The sequence below is a fragment of the Saccoglossus kowalevskii genome, chromosome 12 (assembly GCF_978046115.1).
Source record: "Saccoglossus kowalevskii chromosome 12, keSacKowa6.1, whole genome shotgun sequence".
Taxonomy (NCBI): domain Eukaryota; kingdom Metazoa; phylum Hemichordata; class Enteropneusta; family Harrimaniidae; genus Saccoglossus; species Saccoglossus kowalevskii.
Genome location: NC_140652.1, coordinates 10,469,483 through 10,488,042, shown reverse-complemented (window position 1 = coordinate 10,488,042; position 18,560 = coordinate 10,469,483). Strand labels below are relative to the sequence as shown.

At 35.6% G+C, this 18,560-nt stretch overlaps 2 protein-coding genes across 2 annotated transcripts in view; one reads left to right on the top strand and one right to left on the bottom strand.

Annotated features, from left to right (window-relative positions):
- Positions 1 to 6,235: 6,235 nt before the first annotated feature.
- On the top strand, positions 6,236 to 9,677 carry LOC100372805 (putative palmitoyltransferase ZDHHC24). Its single transcript, XM_078014011.2, has one exon. It carries the CDS (start codon positions 6,378 to 6,380, stop codon positions 7,239 to 7,241), a length of 864 nt encoding a protein of 287 aa, XP_077870137.1. The 5' UTR covers positions 6,236 to 6,377; the 3' UTR covers positions 7,242 to 9,677.
- A 3,306-nt stretch (positions 9,678 to 12,983) lies between these two features.
- The window catches only part of LOC100372957 (uncharacterized), a 56,892-nt gene continuing 51,315 nt past the window's right edge, over positions 12,984 to 18,560 (bottom strand). The window contains exon 11 of the mRNA XM_006812430.3: positions 12,984 to 16,913. Coding sequence (XP_006812493.1) covers positions 16,227 to 16,913 — 687 coding nt within the window. The 3' untranslated portion in view covers positions 12,984 to 16,226. The remainder of the gene's footprint in view (positions 16,914 to 18,560) is intronic.

Here is an 18,560-nt window from a genome sequence, read left to right as displayed (position 1 = left end):
AAATATTTATGAAAAAAAACAAGAGAACAGGTTTATGGTCACAATTGTATATCAGTGTAGCGTTTTTTATAAGCAATAGTATAAATATAAGTTTACTTGTGCACAATTTAAGATCATGCTGTTCTGAAAGTTCTGCAAGTTATTTGTAATAAATTTACATACAAAATAAAATGTTGTTCAGAGTGTTAATGAGATACCACATATGAGGAGGAGGGACAGTGTTCATTATCGCTATCAAATGAATGCACAGCACACATGCAGCACTAGATTATGCTAGAAAGGAAAAATTAATTTATACAAGTATGCCCTCATGTGGTGTATGTTGAATTGCTTTTGTTTTTATATATGTTTTGTACATAAAATACTGCAAACAAATATTATTTTTTTAGCTCCGCTGTCAACTTTTTTTCTTTCTAAACAAATATTCACAAGATTGAAAATGAATGTTGTCATTATTAAGTTTGTAAATTGCATACGAGCAAATACAAGTAGTGAAAATAAAGAGAATGGGGGTTATATGGACCACACCAGTTTTCCCTTTCAGTAGATGCGACTCTGGTTTATTGTGATAAATCTAGTTTATCATAAATGCATTAATAATTTACTGGGTTTTATTTTTTCTGGTATATAAAATCTGCTAAAATTAAATCCATTTGAACATGTAAAAGAAAACAGAACTAATAATGGTTAAATGTCAGCGCACAAAAATGGTTTCACAATACGACCCAACCCCTGGTGCAGCAAAGACACAACAGGAAATTGTACATTGATGTAGCCATCTTAAAGCGCGTGGTCGTCGCGCAGCGCGTGTTCGAATTTCATGTAAATAAACAATGTATTTTACACGCGTTGTATACGTCGCTATGAGTCCCATATCGAATAGGACGCGGCACGACGACTGCCGCCCTTTAAAAAACATTTTACTAATTACAGTATTTGTAATCTAATGAACTGAAATTCACGTTTTATAAACAAAATGAGGGTGCAAACAGAGGAAATCATGGGCCACAATATTTCAGGTTGTGGTTTTAAAAGTCACCTAATTAGTCTTTATTTTGAAGACACTTCTTGCTCTGTCATCAACCTGATTTTTGGGATTCTATTCTGACTCGAGACCTCTACAAAGTCAGTTCTGTTAGAGGTCATACTAGAACTCAACATGGTATGTATAAAGAACTGAAATTATGAAAGGAAACTAAATGCGAGTTGACCCCCCCCCGCATGAGGGCGGTGCTGTCGTTGAATTATTGATGGATACGCATGCAAGTCCCCATTTTCGGACTTCGATTGTACATTCCTAAATTGAATAACACTCTTGAAATAATGCGGGCATGCATTTGTGTTGATAAACATTGATTTTACCATAATACAAAGCGCTCTTCTAATGGAAATCACAAATACAATGTATAAGGTTTGACCTGGGCGTGACTTGCACTAATTACTGCCGGTGACTCCTTCGATACCTTCCAATCACCTAAAATTACCTAATTAAAGCTTGGAAACGTCTCAGTTTGTACTCGTTGATCTGCGTGACAGTCAAAGTCGCCATCTTTGTTTATATGAGATCCACATACAACCATGCTTTATTGTACGTAGATCTATGTCCATTTTCAGGATACGACTTCAATAAAGACTATTATTATTTTTATAATCTCGTGCATGCGTGGCGCGACGACTACCGCCCTTTAAATCTAAGTAAAACTATGAATGCCTGCACAGTATATTCATTACACTGGACCTATATTGAACAAGAGACGAACACCGCCTTTTAACAGAAGTAACATATTACAATTCATTAACCGGTTTAATAAATTAATATAAACTGATTCAATATTTAAATAGTAATCTGTGATTTGGGTTTCATAAACTAGTGTAGTAGTTTTCAAAATTGAGGAACTTGTGCAGATACATAGCTTTTCAACCCTAAAACTTCATATTGGAATCATAATCAGTGTGTATACTTGTCCAATATGCCTTGTCAACTTCTAAGAGTCTATTTTCGTGTCACTTTATATTACCACATGCACATGACCATAATTGGAAGTGTATTTCTGTATTTAGTAGCTCTACAGTGGTGATGGTACGGGACGGCAGTCTAAAACAATTTTGGGGGCATCGCCTTTCAAGAAACCCTTTGTGTCAGCAAAATGTGACCCTCAAAATCCAGGAAATAGCATTTCAGGGGGTTTAGATTTCATTTTTTTTAAGAGGAAGCATGCCCGCTGACCCCCTAGCAAGGTCGCGCTTTCAGCGCGAGGTTGGTGAGCAGATCTTCTCCCCATGAAAGATTTGGTGCCGCCGCCTTGCTCTGTACATACATTGTACAGTGAAAGACACTAAGTTGTACCATAGATTATGAACACACTTATAAACGATTGTAAATCATCATCAGCTTTCATTCAAATTTAAATATTCAATAGCAAGATCATGTACTCTTGGGTTAGCATGTGATAAAAGAAAATGGGAAAATAATAGTGAAGATGACATAATTTGTCCATGTTGTGAAAAAGACGAAGAAACTCTCGAACATTTTATTTTGCAATGTCCAAGTTTTAAAATAAAAAGGGACAACTTAATGTGTGAAATAAAAGAAATGTTATTGAAGATGAAAGAAACAAATTTATCTTCCAGCAACTGAAGAGTTATTATGTTTCCTTCTGGGAGATACCACTCAAGGTTATAACAAAGAAATATGTTACACCATAGACAAACCTAAGAAAGAATTTTTAGTTGATGCCATGGATGTTAGAACAACATTTTTACACTAATAAGTAGATTGTAATGTTATTTTTATTAATTTTGTTATATGATGTTTTTCTTAATTAAGAAATATATCTTTAATTTTGCAGTTCCTGTAAAAGTGAGTCCCTGCTTTAAAAGGGTAGCAACAAATAAATCAAATAAAAATAAAAAAAAAATAAAAAATAGTGATTGGCTCTATGTATATGCTCATAATGTATACATATGTTTCCAGTGACGTAGCAACTGTAAGCGTCCAATCAAGCACCTGCAGATTGGATAATGTTGAATTAGCTCATTATTATAACTCACAATGGTGTAGCAAAACATTTCCAGACTGATCAAATTAAAATCTAATGGTCATTTTGATTTATCAAAAAACAAATATTATGTTTATTATCTCTGTTTTCTGTCCTTCGCTGTATACTGGAATATACTTATATGTATTGTATTGATATATGAATATTAATAAACCCAGCGGCTTTCATTTAAAATCGGTATCATTTAATCCAAACAAGAGAGCTTGCTAATATTGAATGGCCATTTGAATTTAGGACACCACCGATATTTGTTCCGCTGGTTCCCGGCGTCCTTTATATGAACGAAAAGAAGATAATAATATGGTCATGACATAGTACATGCGATCAAAATACCGAATGGATTACAGCTGTACGTGTCCAATTATGTATGTATGTATTATGTACTATGAGGTTATTACGAGGATACTGCAAAGTATGCACAAAGACAGTATAGCGGAAGTATCAACCGTATACTTTCTGAGGGCGTACTTTGTAATAACCTCGTAATAACCTAATTATTATACATCTTTCAGCGATATTTTCCTCCCACGAAATCAAAAACGTTTAGAACAGATTTAGCAAACTTCTTTAATCCATGTTTGTTTTTATTATTATCAGAGGACGCTTACGTGCCTAATCGTTCCATATTTGGAATTCCTGTTTCCTAATATGGTACTAAGATGAAAATACCCAGTACAACTTCAATACCGCAACATTAAAGTGCCTGTGCACTGCCCACCCTCACGTTTCCCATTTTAGATCTGTATCCCACTGAAATGGGCAGTTATTGATATTTTTGCTGAAAATGATTACTCGTATCCAAGAAAATTTCGGATATTTCTCGTGTTGTAGCCACGCCCACCTATCCTGAAACGGTCGACTGTTTCCGGATTTCCGACTCTCGCCGAAAGTGCGCCACCAAATGCCAAAATGTGAGAGGAAGTCATACCCCTGAGCCGTAATAACACTGGTCATTCAGTATACTTTTAAACGATATACATTTTTCAGTCGGTGTTTTTTTCTTTTTTTTTGAGAGAGAGAGTTTTTAGATGTTGTGTTGTGGGCAGTTGCAGTGAAACGTATAGTCATAGTGTATGTATTCACACGTTTCTAATCGATCCGAAAGTGCGACATCAGTGGACGAAAGCCACTTAACCTCAGATTCATTTTTTGGAAAAACTGTCCTCGTCCATGAAAAAACAACTAGGTTTAAAGAGAAACGCCGACAACATAAACCTGGCGCAACACTTTTGAAAGAAAAAGATTCCGGACCATGATCACCGAGGCGGATTTCAGAAGAGAGAGAGACGTCCGGCAAGTGTTTCAAATGAGTTTCAAATGACTTTTTTGCGATCCTGATTATCGTTTTATAGAGACCATTTAGTCCCTGTTAAGTAAAAGGTAGCAATAATTTTGACAGTGACACGAAAACGAAGCGTCGGACAAACAGGAAATTACACAGCCCTTACACACTGCTAATTGTTTTCATTTTCGAAGGCTAAAAGTTTCTGAATTGTTTGGTGGTTTGTGTTGAATGTCAAATTCACACCTCTGTTCTTTTTTTACCTCCATGCTCGCAGCTTGATCTGCGTAATAATTTCTGAAATAAGGATCCGGGCTTGGTCAATGTGTTTCCACCAAATAAAGTTTTAATATGATGTTATAATTATGACAATCATGCCATGGATCACGTTAACTCGAATCCACTCTGAATTTATCTGTATGTGTGTCGATCTCGATTATTTTTGTTATCCAATTAAACGCCGCTTTTAACGCACTTGCCCTCGTCGTGACCCGACGCGTTCACCTATTTCAACAAAATTTCAATTTATTTCCATGCGACTGTCATTTATTTAGTAACTGTGATTTGTCGTTTTTTAAATTATTTAATAGTGATCACTATGGTCTAATGTTTAGAATGTCAAAATATGTTCTCTTTTATTTTAATTTTGAAAGTTTTACTCAGACGATCGATGAAATAAAACAGTGTAGTGACGTGCCTAGTAACCTGCTAAATAACGAGATAATTCCGACGTCAAATTCTATTTTGTCCAGCGACAGTGTACAAACGTGCGCCGCTGACGATCACGGTGACCAGCTACACCAGAACGAACATATTTCGCATCTAACTCAACCCCGTGCAACAACAATTGATACTATGTGTTAATTATGGTCCGTTCCTCCTCGACGAATAAGTACATAAGTGAAAATTTAGTCAAAGACGAGAAAACTGCACAAGAAATTTGCCTTATTTACACGTATCGGCAATGCAAGCTGCCATGCGACTTCCCCTTCTGACGTCACAAGGGGAATTTCTGTATGCAAATAAGAAGCTAATGAGAAGCCTCGTTTTAAAATACACAAAAATAAAGTTGCCGTAGATTGAGTTTAAAACACATTTTTTCACTTAAAAAATAATTCATGCTTAGAAACATAAAAAAATAATAATATTTATGTATCAATGGATAATTTTAGGCGTGAAAATAGCAGCCATTTCACAGGCACTTTAAGACACGCTGTTACTTGTGGCGTTACGGTGACAGATGTATAATAATAATATTTATAATATAATAATATGTTTATTCAACCTTTGTATAACAGTAATACATATCTTTAGATTACATTTATCATTTCTTTTCTATATTGCCATAAATCAGTTACATATTTCCTAATTAAAGCTGATGAGATATTATCATTATAATTACACGTGAAGGAAAGAAGCAGAGACTTATTGGTAATTGATGTTACGAGAAGGCTTTTCTAACCAATGAAAACGTCTCCTGATTTGAATTTAGCGCAAGGGTCTTCAGGGTAAATGTTTTATTTATTTCCATATTAATTGGTTCGTCCCTAACATTTCTGATCATTTCCCTCGCAGTCGTGCTATAGAGGGCGCATGTTTTGGTGCATATCGTCGTACAAAGACATAACAAACAAACAACCGTGGTTGATACGGGCAGTGGTACAGGGGGTGTACACGTTAAACAATACAGTTTGCGGTTCATGTCGTATTTCTTCCTAGATTTTGAAAGTACGACTATAAAAAAATGTTAGGTAGTATATTATTTAGTTATTTACTTCAAACAAATATTGAATTCATTATTTACCAGTAAAATGTTAGAAATGTTAACAGGTATCTTTGTTACAAACGTGGTTCCCCCTGAAATGGGTATCCCTGACCTCGCCTCGATGTAGCGATCACAAGACAAAACACTGAGAACGCTATATAGGTTTACTTGGTGTTGAATTGTTCCAGCACGATAGCTCTGTTTATTTTTCCGGTAAGCAGAGATTTAAAACAACAAGAACAGGTAAATATTCCCTCTTCTCGACTCAATAATGACGACAGCAATGGGAGATCTACCGCTAGCGAGACGTTACCTACCAAAAAGTCTTGGAGACAAAATTGCACTTGCATTCACTGTAATTATGCTGCTAATCGTCGCACTCTTTGAACTGTTTATAATATTACCAGACATATTCCCAAATTACGGTACTTTGTACAACGTGTATGTCTGTATCGGTTTGTTCTTGTATCTGAACTGCATGGGCAACTTGATCATGATGACGCGAATTGACGTCACATCGGGGACCACCGTCCTACCGGCGATTTTGAAAACCGGCTGGAGGTACTGCCACGTTTGTATGCAGAACTCGCCGCCTCGGTCATTTCACTGTTTCAACTGCGACTCTTGTATATTGAAGCGTGACCACCACTGTGTCTTTGCCGGAAAATGCGTCGGATACTACAACCATCGCTTTTATCTTGTCACCCTGCTGTATTTATTTTTGGGTTCATTATTTGCAAACTTTTTAAACTTCGATCACGCCTGGGCGTTGTTGGGAGGCGCCAACTGGAAATCGCTCATTACTATGATCGTTCCGTTCGTAGCCTGGATTTTCGGTTTTACTGAGCGTTATACCTTCATGCTGTCATTCTTATGCGGGACCTGCATCGTGGCTTGCGCCCTCATCGGTGTGATGTGTTATTACTATACCTCGCTAATGCTACACGGTCAAACAACTCACGAAAACGGCACAAGATGTAAAGATTACGACCTGGGTTGGAAACAAAACTTGAAAGATGCTCTTGGTGAACGGTGGTATTTGGTGTGGCTGTGTCCATTTATATCGTCACATTTGCCTGGAAACGGTCTAGAATTCAAGAAAGGGAGAACTATGGAGGACATTAAGGACATGTAAAAACATCTCAGTATTGCTGATGTTAAGCTTGACTGTGCTCCACATTGCTGTATTTGCTCTATTATTTAGTGCATGTACTAAAAAATTTTCACATATTCAGAATCGTTGGTACTTTGATCACATGTATCACGCCATGGTAACCAGGTTACAGCATACTGTAGAACACGTTGAAATAGCTGCGTGCAATTTTAGCGGATTTGAATCTTGGCATGAATTAACAGAATCTTAATTTAGCTAAAAGTGTCGACTATCTCATTGTGAGAATAGACTTTCTGTTAAATTAGCTACATCTTGAATTAGCGAAATTACAGATTAGCTAAATTAGCTAAAATAACATGCTAGCTAAAAAGACGTGTTTTACAGTATAACCACAAACCCTTTAGAATGCCTTTTGACCAATTCTAGATTGCTGTTGTACAAGTAATTCTATTAGAGATGTGCTTGTATAGAGCAAATACATTACTGTAAAAGTTAGTAATATTCATAGGGTGTAAATTTCTCTATATTTATGCTTAATCCCAGAGTATATGCTGGCTGATTTTGTCAAAAAAGTCAGAAATATCATCGCTCATGAATGATGTCATAATTTGAATAAGTATCGCGACTACATTTGATTTAGACAAAAAAAAATCGAAACAGACAGGGTGAGAGACATTTTGATAACTTTTATGGTATTCAAGAAACAGAATTCAGGAGATTTGCATCAAATCACTGAAAAGCTATAATGGAGTGGCGTGACATACCGGTAGTTGTGATTGTTATTACTTGCACTGTGCACTGTTTCACATATTGAGCAATGTTCCGAAAACCTGTTCTATTTTTAGTAACTCACTCCAATTCTATTTAAAACTGTTCATATCACCAATTGCACCATGGGATGTCAATATTGTTTACTTTTTTTAACCTGTTTATTTTGTTTTCCATTGTAGTTTAAAGCGAGAGGGTCGTCACCTGCGCACACACAGGAATTGAGTTCCAAGCGATGATAACATCACACGCTAAGAACGCAAAGCCTTATGGGTAGACGCTTGTTTGTAAACAATGACATGCTATGGCCGCCTTACACATGCGTAGGTGATGACTCCCCCGCTTTCAGATTTGTTTAGAGGTTAGTTATTTGAAATTGGCAGGGAGCTGGAGGAACTTGTTTTTCACAAATATTTTGTATTTTATGTACATTCATGTCTGATGAACATTTTTGTATTCACATTTTTCAAATTTCGCAGTATGCAGAAGTTGTGAAATATTTCTTTTTTTTTCCCTCGATATTTTATTTTTATTTAAACCTTCAGTCTACCCCCAGTTCCAATGAGGAACACATCAGTAAATTTGTTGTGAAATTAGGGTTAGAGCAAGATTTCTTTTTAACTTAGCGTTTAATTCAACAAAATAATCAAATCAAAACATAGTGACTTATTGAGGCTTTTGTAGTAGAAATTTATTTAACCTCTTAGAATTGTATTTAGTTTCTAAACTTTTAAATTTAGTTTTAGCTGACTACACTGGTAGTCTGATGAGCTACTGTGAAATACTTTATTTTAGCTGGAATTAATTTTCGCTGAAGAGACTTTTTCGACGTTTTGTGAAGAATTTATTTTCACTGATTTTTGACTAGTTGGAAAATGTAGGAAAAAAGCTATGTTCGCTGGATTCATTCCTTCAGTAAAAATCTATTCCAAGTGAAAATAAAAATCGAGTAGTGCGCCCTCATACAAATTTTCTGTGACACAACTAGTTGTACTAATTCACTGGTGCATCATTGACGCTAAAGGAAATCATACATTGATATGGTGATCTTGAAAAATCATCTTACTATAGTTATTGATTTTGTAATTTTGAAATTCACATTTTATAATTCATATTTTAAGTTAGGGAAAGTATGAAAAAAATCAAGAGCAACAACATTTTTGTTTGTGCCTCAAGTTACCTATACAGTCACATAGATTTTTATTTTTTTCTTGGACACTGACCTTTCTAAGCTGACTCAACTTGATTTTCTATTTTCATTTAGAACTCCTACAAAATCAGTCTTGTTAGAGGGCATTGTATTATGATTAAAAATATGTGTGGGTAAAATGTGAAAAATGCACTGTACTACCAGTATTTGTCTAAATTAGTGTATAAATGTAACTGTTTATTGTAGATTTCAGTCAAAATTGATCTTTCTTCAAAACTACACAAGTATGCTTTAAAGGGAGTTAAGTAGCAAAAATAACTGCTTTGAAAAGGATACATGTAAAGCATTATTTCATTTTTATAATCCAGGTCTGAAAATAATTCAAGGCAAGAGGCTTTTTTGAGTCTTATTTATGTAAATAGACTTGATCCATTATTTATGCTGTTTTTTAGATTATTACTATTTTTATGGTAATAAATCTGTACCGGTATTATAAGCTGCATCCCTAATAAAAGTCGCTTTTGTACAATTGAAAACCATTAATTTCTCTTATGTTTAATTGCTCTATTAGAAGAAGCTGCCTTCTTTTCTGTTGTATTGCATCGCTTTAATATAAGCCGCGGTTTCTAATACAGATTTTACAGTAACAGTAGTTATTCATTGCACAGGGCTAGTGCTAAAATGAGCCATGATAACAAAATGCTAATGAAATAACTACCGGTAGTAGGTTGTGGCTCAGAAGTTTAGTCATAGTATTCACAGTGTTCTCTTCTTAATTCTTGTTGATCCCACCGGAACATAAGGTTAACACAAGATCCCTCCACTCAACACGGTTCTTTTGAGTAGGTCCGAGGTGGATATTCGGCAGGGCCAGAAAACTTAGCAGATGCGCCTGAGGCAGTTACATGTATGGTGAAAACTTGATAGCGTTTTCATGTCAACCTTGGTGACCTCCAGCTTTCGCTCCCATACAGTAAAATGGATTTTACATTCCTGTTATAAATTTTGTCTTTAGTGCTGATGTTATACTGGCTGCAGATCAGTGTTCTCAGCAGGAATTAAATACATGGGATAGAATTTTTCCATCAGTTTAGAAAATTTGAGACGTGTGGAACTAAGTATTTTGTTCCCTGATAGTGGAGACAGTGTACTCAAATGTTTATGTTTGAATTTTATTCTACAATTATAAATTGTCACTTGTATTTTCTTACATTTTTGTGAGACAATTTGTCTGTAAAAAAAAATACCTTGGACAAAAAATTAATCAATGAGGCAAATGTTGCAGGTCTGGTTAGAACACAGGTTCTTTGATCCCCCCCCAAAAAAAGGTGAAATTCATTGATGTTTTGCGATTAAAACTGATCTGGAAAATCTCCCCATTAGTCTCCCTTGCAATGAAATAATATTTCTTGAAACATTGCCAGTGGCATTAGTTCAAGCCAAATTCAAATTTTGCACTACTGAGCATATGACTGCACATATTATGCAAAGCATCATGGGTGATAACCACCTATTGTATATCCTTGAAAACTATTATCACCCTAGAAACTTGCTAAATTATGTAATTTTTTTTTGTAATGATTACAGAATTAGTGTCAATAATAATATGCAACTTTTTCATACCATGTCACCAAGAAAAAATTTCAGATATGAAAAAATAATCTGACCTTAGAAATGCCAATTTTGATTATTTAATAGAGACAAGTGTGTTGATACGTTTTGCCACTGATGCAAACAAATTTGCTTGGACGCAACAAGTTTTGCCAATTCACTGGCGCATCATTGATGCAATAGAAAATCTCACAGGATCTCCATAAAATCAGTCCCATTTGATTGCACACTGAGAGAGACAGTTTTTGTCACTCAATGTAATACACCAGTGAAATGGACACGGCAACAAAATATTAAGAATGTTTACCATAATGGAAGTATTAATCTTCCATCTTGCATTTTGCTTTTTAGCTGATGATTTGTCCAACTTGCTTTTGGTTTGCATTTTCCCATGTGCCAGGAAGACTGAAAACATTAGTTGCATTCATATTTCAGATTCTGAGAAGAAAATCTGAATTGTCAAAGACGTCATTGTAGTCACCTATTTCCTGTAGGGAATTTTAAAATATAAATCGCATGTAATTATTTTTAAGTCTGCCATCATTGGTTGAATCATGTCACATGTCTAATTTTGCACTTGCATCTCATGAATATTGATGACTGACAGTGCCAGCAGTAATGATGCCACATACAGGGGGGGGGGGGTGTGAGATAAAAACAAAGTAACATCACAGCCTTGTCACTCAAAAAATGGGGCAATTGTATTACAATATTGTGACCTGCAATTGCCGCAGACAATCATAGCTTGTCATTGTTTCCAAATAAGCATGCACCTGCCACAATTACAATGCCAGTACCAGTATATTCTATTTTGGAGTAGGGGTATTGTCCCTTATTCCCGCTATGGATTTTGTGCAAAATTGTTGACAGCACTAACTAAATGCTTTCAAAAATAAGATATTTACCCAAAATATCAATTCATTTGGGGTGCTGGGTTTTGAGCAGCCTGACAAGTTGGCGTAGGTGGCGCCCTGGACTGCTGCGATCCCCACCACTTTCTGAACAAATGTTGAATGCTTTTGGCGCCAGCGAATAAATCGGGCTAATCTGCACTGGCTCGAAAGGTTGTAAATGATTAGCTAGTTTGAATTTGCATAACAATACTGACAATGAACGTGCATTCAACGCCACAAGTTTTTTTGTTTTTTTAGCCAATCAGAATTCATCTTCCGAGCCAGTGCAGATCAGCCGAATAAATCAGTGATTTCCCAAAGCCAGTCGGTAGAATAATCAACGCATCTTCACCCCGATACAGTGACGCAATTCCGCGTTTCTGTTCAGACTTCAACTGGATGTTAAATTTGCTCTCAAGTTCAACAATAGCCTGTTTGATAGAGTTGATGATTACGACGAACAAAGTGAAGTGGCTGTTTGATTAAGTTGAACATTTAACTGGTACGTGTGTCCACGGCAATTTGACGCGTGCTGTCGGCAACCTCACACATGCTTTACAACGAGTTGGTAAACAATGGACAGGAAGACGATCAGAAGTGATAAGTTGTCTCAACAATCGCAACGCTTCGTGAATGGTTAAATTATGACGGATGTCAAAATCAACAGTTTCTGAAATCTGATTGGTGCCGACAAAAAGCTGTCGGAGATAAGAGAAAACTACACTATTCTGTCAGGCGTTGGTGGGGATCGCAGCAGTCCAGGGCGCCACCTACGCCAACTTGTCAGGCTAGGTTTTGAGTTGGATGAAACCGTCCTCTGACTTTTTCTCCATATGAAGTCCTCATAATAGAATGAGTCAGCCTGTCCCTGAATACTTAATTTTAGGTCAGACTTTACATCCCAGAAGAATTCAAGAACGAGGGGTTTATTCTAGAAGCAGATAGACTGTAACAGTCACTGATTGGTAACTTGATTTTGTGACATTTACCCAAATACTGGTCTTTAGCAAGCGTACTGATACATTTGGAGAGCAGCGAAAAATGACTTGAGTGGACATGAATGGTACCACACTGTACCTTGAACTAAACATCCATCATTGGCTTTTGGGCTTTATAATAAATATTCATAAACTGATCATTATTTTACTCCCAGTACAATTACAATATGTGAATAATATATGACGAATCCTGAAACATCCAACCCTTGGGCATTGCTATGTATAATCTGTATGATCCTTACAAGAGTCTGAGGGTGCTATATCACATTCTGCATGATCCCTGCAATAGTCCTAGGGCGCTATATCACATTCATACACATGTCACTTGTGGAAAAACATTAACTAAATTCTTAATACAAGTTTTATTTCAACAATTAAAGAGAACATATAAAGCTAAACAAAGATACAGATGAGATCACACTAAGACCAATCATCAGATACTGTAAACCACTTTATTTTCGCCTTGCATTAGTTTTCGCTAAAGGATTGATTCAGTGAAAATACAATCCAGCGAATAAACTTTTTTTCGTATATTTTGCATTTAACTTGTGAAAATAGAAATCCATACAAAACACCCAAAAAGTCTTTCCAGCGAAAATTAATTCAAGCTAAAATAAAGTATTTCAGTTTTGGTGTTAAGTGACTTAAAAGAATGTACCTGATTGGCTACACAACTCTAGTATCTAACAGCTAAGCCAATCATAAAGCTTCATTTACAAAAGCCTGATTAGTCATATTAGAACAAAATTATCAAAACAAAAACCATACTGCACATTACAGTTGAATAATACCAAATGGTGACCAAGATTCAACACACTTTGAAACAAGTCTTATAACTGGTTGAAAAATAAATTCTCCAGTAAACTGCAATTTCTCAGCCAATCAAAGTGATGTTACCAAAATAGACACTATTGGCTCACTACATAAAAAGGGTTATTTTTTTCCCTGATGATGAACTTAAGAGGTTGCTTTCAAGATAACATCACTAAGGTTACTTCAAATATAGCCGATGGTACCCATCAGCTTCTAAAAACACAAATGCATTTCATATCAACAATTAAAAGGCGGTGGTGATCACGCCGCGCATGTGCGACATTATATGTTGATAACCATTCCAAAACAATGAGCTACTTTAATGAAATCACAAGTTTTGACCTGTGTGCGACATGCACTAATTAGCACTGGCGACTCTTTCCAATCGCCAAAATAATTACCTAATTAAAGCTAGGTAATGTCTTAGTTAGTATTACCGGTAGTTGGTGTGCGCAATTGTCAAAGTCGCCATCTTTGATTATACATATGCGTGGCACAATGACCACTGCCTTTCAAACAACAAATGAATACAGTTGTAATTTTTTACTGAAGCTAGCATAATTGAGAATTCCTTTTCTTTCTTAAGTACTAAAATACTAAGTTGTCAGTACAGTATGCATCAGTATTGATACACAATTTAAGAGACATACCCATTTGAAACTGGGGGGAGGGGTGGAAGATGTGGTGCTGATTGATAATGTTAGAATTAAGCTGAATACCAACTTCTCAAGCTAACCTTCGCCTTGTCTGCCAGGTTTGGCAATCTTTTACACTATAGCAACATTATCTTGAGAGAATAAGTCGTTTCCTATGTTGTTATGTTTAAAGTGAATTACAAAACGCCATGTACATTGAAAGCAAGTCTTCCAAGAAAGTATATTACATAAAGCCAAACAAATAATGGCTGCCGCCTTCTAATGAAATCGTAAGTTCAGTGATCTTATGATTTCATTTTTGTAGTGACAAGATTGTTGATTGGCACTCCGGTGGAAATTACAAAATGCTGAAAGGTATGGTTGTGGCCATAATACTGTGAACTTGATTACAATCTGGAGACAAAATATTTTGTATACCGGGTAATGCTTTTAATACGGAAAAGACAATGTTGTTTTAGAAGGGTTATCAATTCAAAGATGCCACTGTAAATGCATTAATTATTTCACTGGGTTTTAATTTCGAAATAAAATGAAATCTATGTGAACATTAAAATTAAACTCATTTTTAATACTGTAAAATACTTTATTTTAGCTGGAATTTATTTTTGTTGAAAAGACTTTTTGGTGGTTTTGTATGGCGTTTATTTTCAATGATTTTCGATGAATTTGAATGTAAAATACAGGGGGGGGGGGGAAGGTATATTTGCTGGATTTTATTTTCACTGAATTATCCCTTCAGCAAAAATAAATTCCAAGTGAAAATAAAGTATTTTACAATATGTGAATTTCAAACCCAATAAATATCAAACGAGTTAACTTTGAAATTTAAAGTGAAATTTAATGCCTTTACAGTATTCTAAATATGAAATTTGAACATACTTTGGTATGTCACACGAATTCATAATGGTCAAGTTGTTTTTCAAATTCCATGTGCACATATTTTTTATTATTTAAAGAATGATTATAAAATTGTACTTTTTCCTGAAAATTGAATTGTACTCTGACCAAAAAACTAAAAGAAAAAACTTTTAAAAAGCTATGCAAGGAATATTTTACCAGATTTGCACAATAACTAGAAGTCTGTATATTTGTTAAATAAAACAAACAAAGATAAAAGCAGTTATGATAGAAACCATCTTGCAGATCTGACCAATTACTCCCCCAAAAAACAAAACAATACTCACTATAGCCACATGATGAATGTAAAACACTCAAGAAACCAGTTAAACCATGTTTGCCCTATTAGAAGCATGTGTTGACTACCGTACTTGTATATGCTGACAGTAGCGCATACACTTATGTAAATAACGGATGTTTCTGCAGTTATACAAGTCCTATTTTATAGCGCAAGCATACAATCAATGGAATTTTTCATGCGTGCTTCTAATATACCAAATAAGGTATTGTCAACATCTTGTAAAAAAAAATAGAAGCTATTTTTTATGCCTTGTTAGTTTTGTAATTGTAAAGCTTTTTGTTTGAAATGCAATACTTTTTTTTTTCATGACAAATGTAGTGTTTATATTTGCGATGCACATCACTATAGCAACTAAAATGTTATGCGTAAAAACACACCTTTTATTATTTTGCGAAACTACAAATTAAGTTACATTCAAAACTGAGAATATATGATTTTCAATATTTTATAACATTTCCGAGAAACAAGGCAAGTAACAACAAAACAAACTAATTTTAACAAATTTTTTTCACATTATTCGAGGTACATGTATATTATCCTGAAAAATCAAACATGAAATAATAACATGCTCAGTTCAAACTCAACTGCAAAGTATTCTTTATTTTAAGATGCCATTTTTTATGGCTACCACGACAAAAAAAACTGAATGAGCAACTTGTCACAAATCAATTTCCCCTAAAAAAAATCTACATGATAAATTTATGAAATTGACAGTTTTTTCAGATTCAAATCCTCAGTAATGCTCAAACTTAAAACATCAAATAATTTTTTTCATTACAAAAAAAAATTCTGCTAATAAAATAATACTCAGTGGCAGTAGGTAGGTGGAAAGGGGTTTAACATATAAACAAAACAATGTCCTCAAGCGATGGACTATCCACAGACTGTCAATTGCCGATACAAGCAGGCATGTTGTCGCTTAGCGTTTTCGACCTCTTGCACGTCCTTTCCCTGTACGTCCACGTTTGGGACTTGTCTTGTGTGTTGCAAGAGATGTCACCACATCTGCCTCCCCGCCTTCATTGGAGGTGTCGGTTTCTTCCTCAACATCGGCCACATCACCTGTCGCTTTCTCATTCAGGGTTTTCTTTTTCTTAATTGCAGATCCAGTTTCCGTTTCTTCGTGGCTTGATATGGTCAATGCCTCGTCACTCTCGTTCAATAACACATCATCCACACTAACAATACTGCATTCATCCTTCATTTTGTCCATCGACTCTGATGTCTCATCTTCAACTTTATCTGTCATTTCGTCACCATTGTTGCCTTCTTCAGATTTGCACTCCAGTTTCACCTCTTTATCTTTTTTAAGGTCTGGTTTTTCATCTTTGACCTGCTGTATGTTCACTGGTTTCTCATTTTCAATTGCCGGAGTAGGGCTAACTTCAAACTTTGTCTTGACATCCATAAACCCATCCTCTATTTTCTTTACCTCACCCTTGACTTCTTCCTTGACTTCACTACTTTCACCACTCTTAGAGATTTCATTCTTACTTGTATCCTCCTTATTTTTCACCAGTAAGGCCTTGCTCGCCTCCACAGTTTTCTTTGTCTCCTTGGCAACATCATCTTTTCCATCAATAGCAACTTCAACACGATTGGTTGCCTGAAAAAAGAGCTAAACTTTAGAAACTAGTAATGAGCCTTCAACTTACACTGATATCACACTGGGCCTTAGGTCTATTATACATATATTTAATGGTCTGAATTGGGGATATATATTTGCTAATTCCTAGCATTCACTGAATCACTGTTTCAGAGATAAATATTTGTGAATCCACATGAATTGAAACATAATCCTAAAAGTGTTAGCAATTCAAACAAACAGATGGAAAGCTGAAAATGATCTATGACATTAACTTTTACACCACCAGACTTTCTCGCCCAATTTATTCTGCACTTTTTTCTTATATTTTTCAATATTTCTGGAAATAAACCCTAATTTTGGAGCCAACAGACAAAATTTGAGTACATTTTCAGTTTTTACTCAACTATTTTTGTCCCCTGAAGGAAAGTGCAGACAATGAACAGAACTGATTTGTGATGAAAAACAGGAACTGGCGATGAAAAGGTTAAGTAAGACACACTGGAAAAATCATGTTTAGTTGATTACTTATTTCACAAACTGTCACAAGAAATCAATCAAACATTAAAGTGCCTGTGCAATGCCCACCTTCACGTTTCCCATTTTAAATCTGTATCCCACTGAAATGGGCAGTTATTGATTTTTTTGCTGAAAATGATTACTCGTATCCAAGAAAATTTGGGATATTTCTCGTGTTGTAGCCACGCCCACCTATCCTGAAACGGTCGACTGTTTCCGGATTTCCGACTCTCGCCGAAAGTGCGCCACCAAATGTCAAAATGTGAGAGGAAGTCATACCCCTGAGCCGTAATAACACTGGTTATTCAGTATACATTTAAACGATATACATTTTTCAGTCGGTGTTTTTTTCTTTCTTTTTTTGTTTATTTTCTTTTTTTTTGAGAGAGAGAGTTTTAAGATGTTGTGTTGTGGGCAGTTGCAGTGAAACGTATAGTCATAGTGTAAGTATTCACAAGTTTCTAATCGATTCGAAGGTGCGACATCAGTGGACGAAAGCCACTTAATCTCGGATTAATTTTTTGGAAAAACTGTCCTCGTCCATGAAAAAAAAAACTAGGTTTAAAGAGAAACGCCGACAACATAAACCTGGCACAACACTTTTGAAAGAGATTCCGGACCATGATCACCGAGGCGGATTTCAGAAGAGAGAGAGACGTCCGGCAAGTGTTTCAAATGAGTTGACTTTTTTGCGATCCTGATTATCGTTTTATAGAGACCATTTCGTCCCTGTTAAGTAAAAGGTAGCAATAATTTCGACAGTGACACGAAAACGAAGCGTTGGACAAACAGGAAATTACACAGCCCTTACACACTGCTAATTGTTTTCATTTTCGAAGGCTAAAAGTTTCTGAATTGTTTGGTGGTTTGTGTTGAATGTCGAATTCACACCTCTGTTCTTTTTTTACTTCCATGCTTGCAGCTTGATCTGCGTAATAATTTCTGAAATAAGAATCCGGGCTTGGTCAATGTGTTTCCACCAAATGAAGTTTTAATATGATGTTATATATGCGTGTCGATCTCGATTATTTTTGTTATCCAATTAAACACACTTGCCCTCGTCGTGACCCGACGCGTTCACCTATTTCAACAAAATTTCAATTTATTTCCACGTGACTCATTTATTTAGTAACTGTGATTTGTCGTTTT

Excerpts from the sequence above, each read along its gene's own strand:
- LOC100372805 (XM_078014011.2), top strand. The coding sequence starts at position 6,378 with ATGACGACAGCAATGGGAGATCTACCGCTAGCGAGACGTTACCTACCA.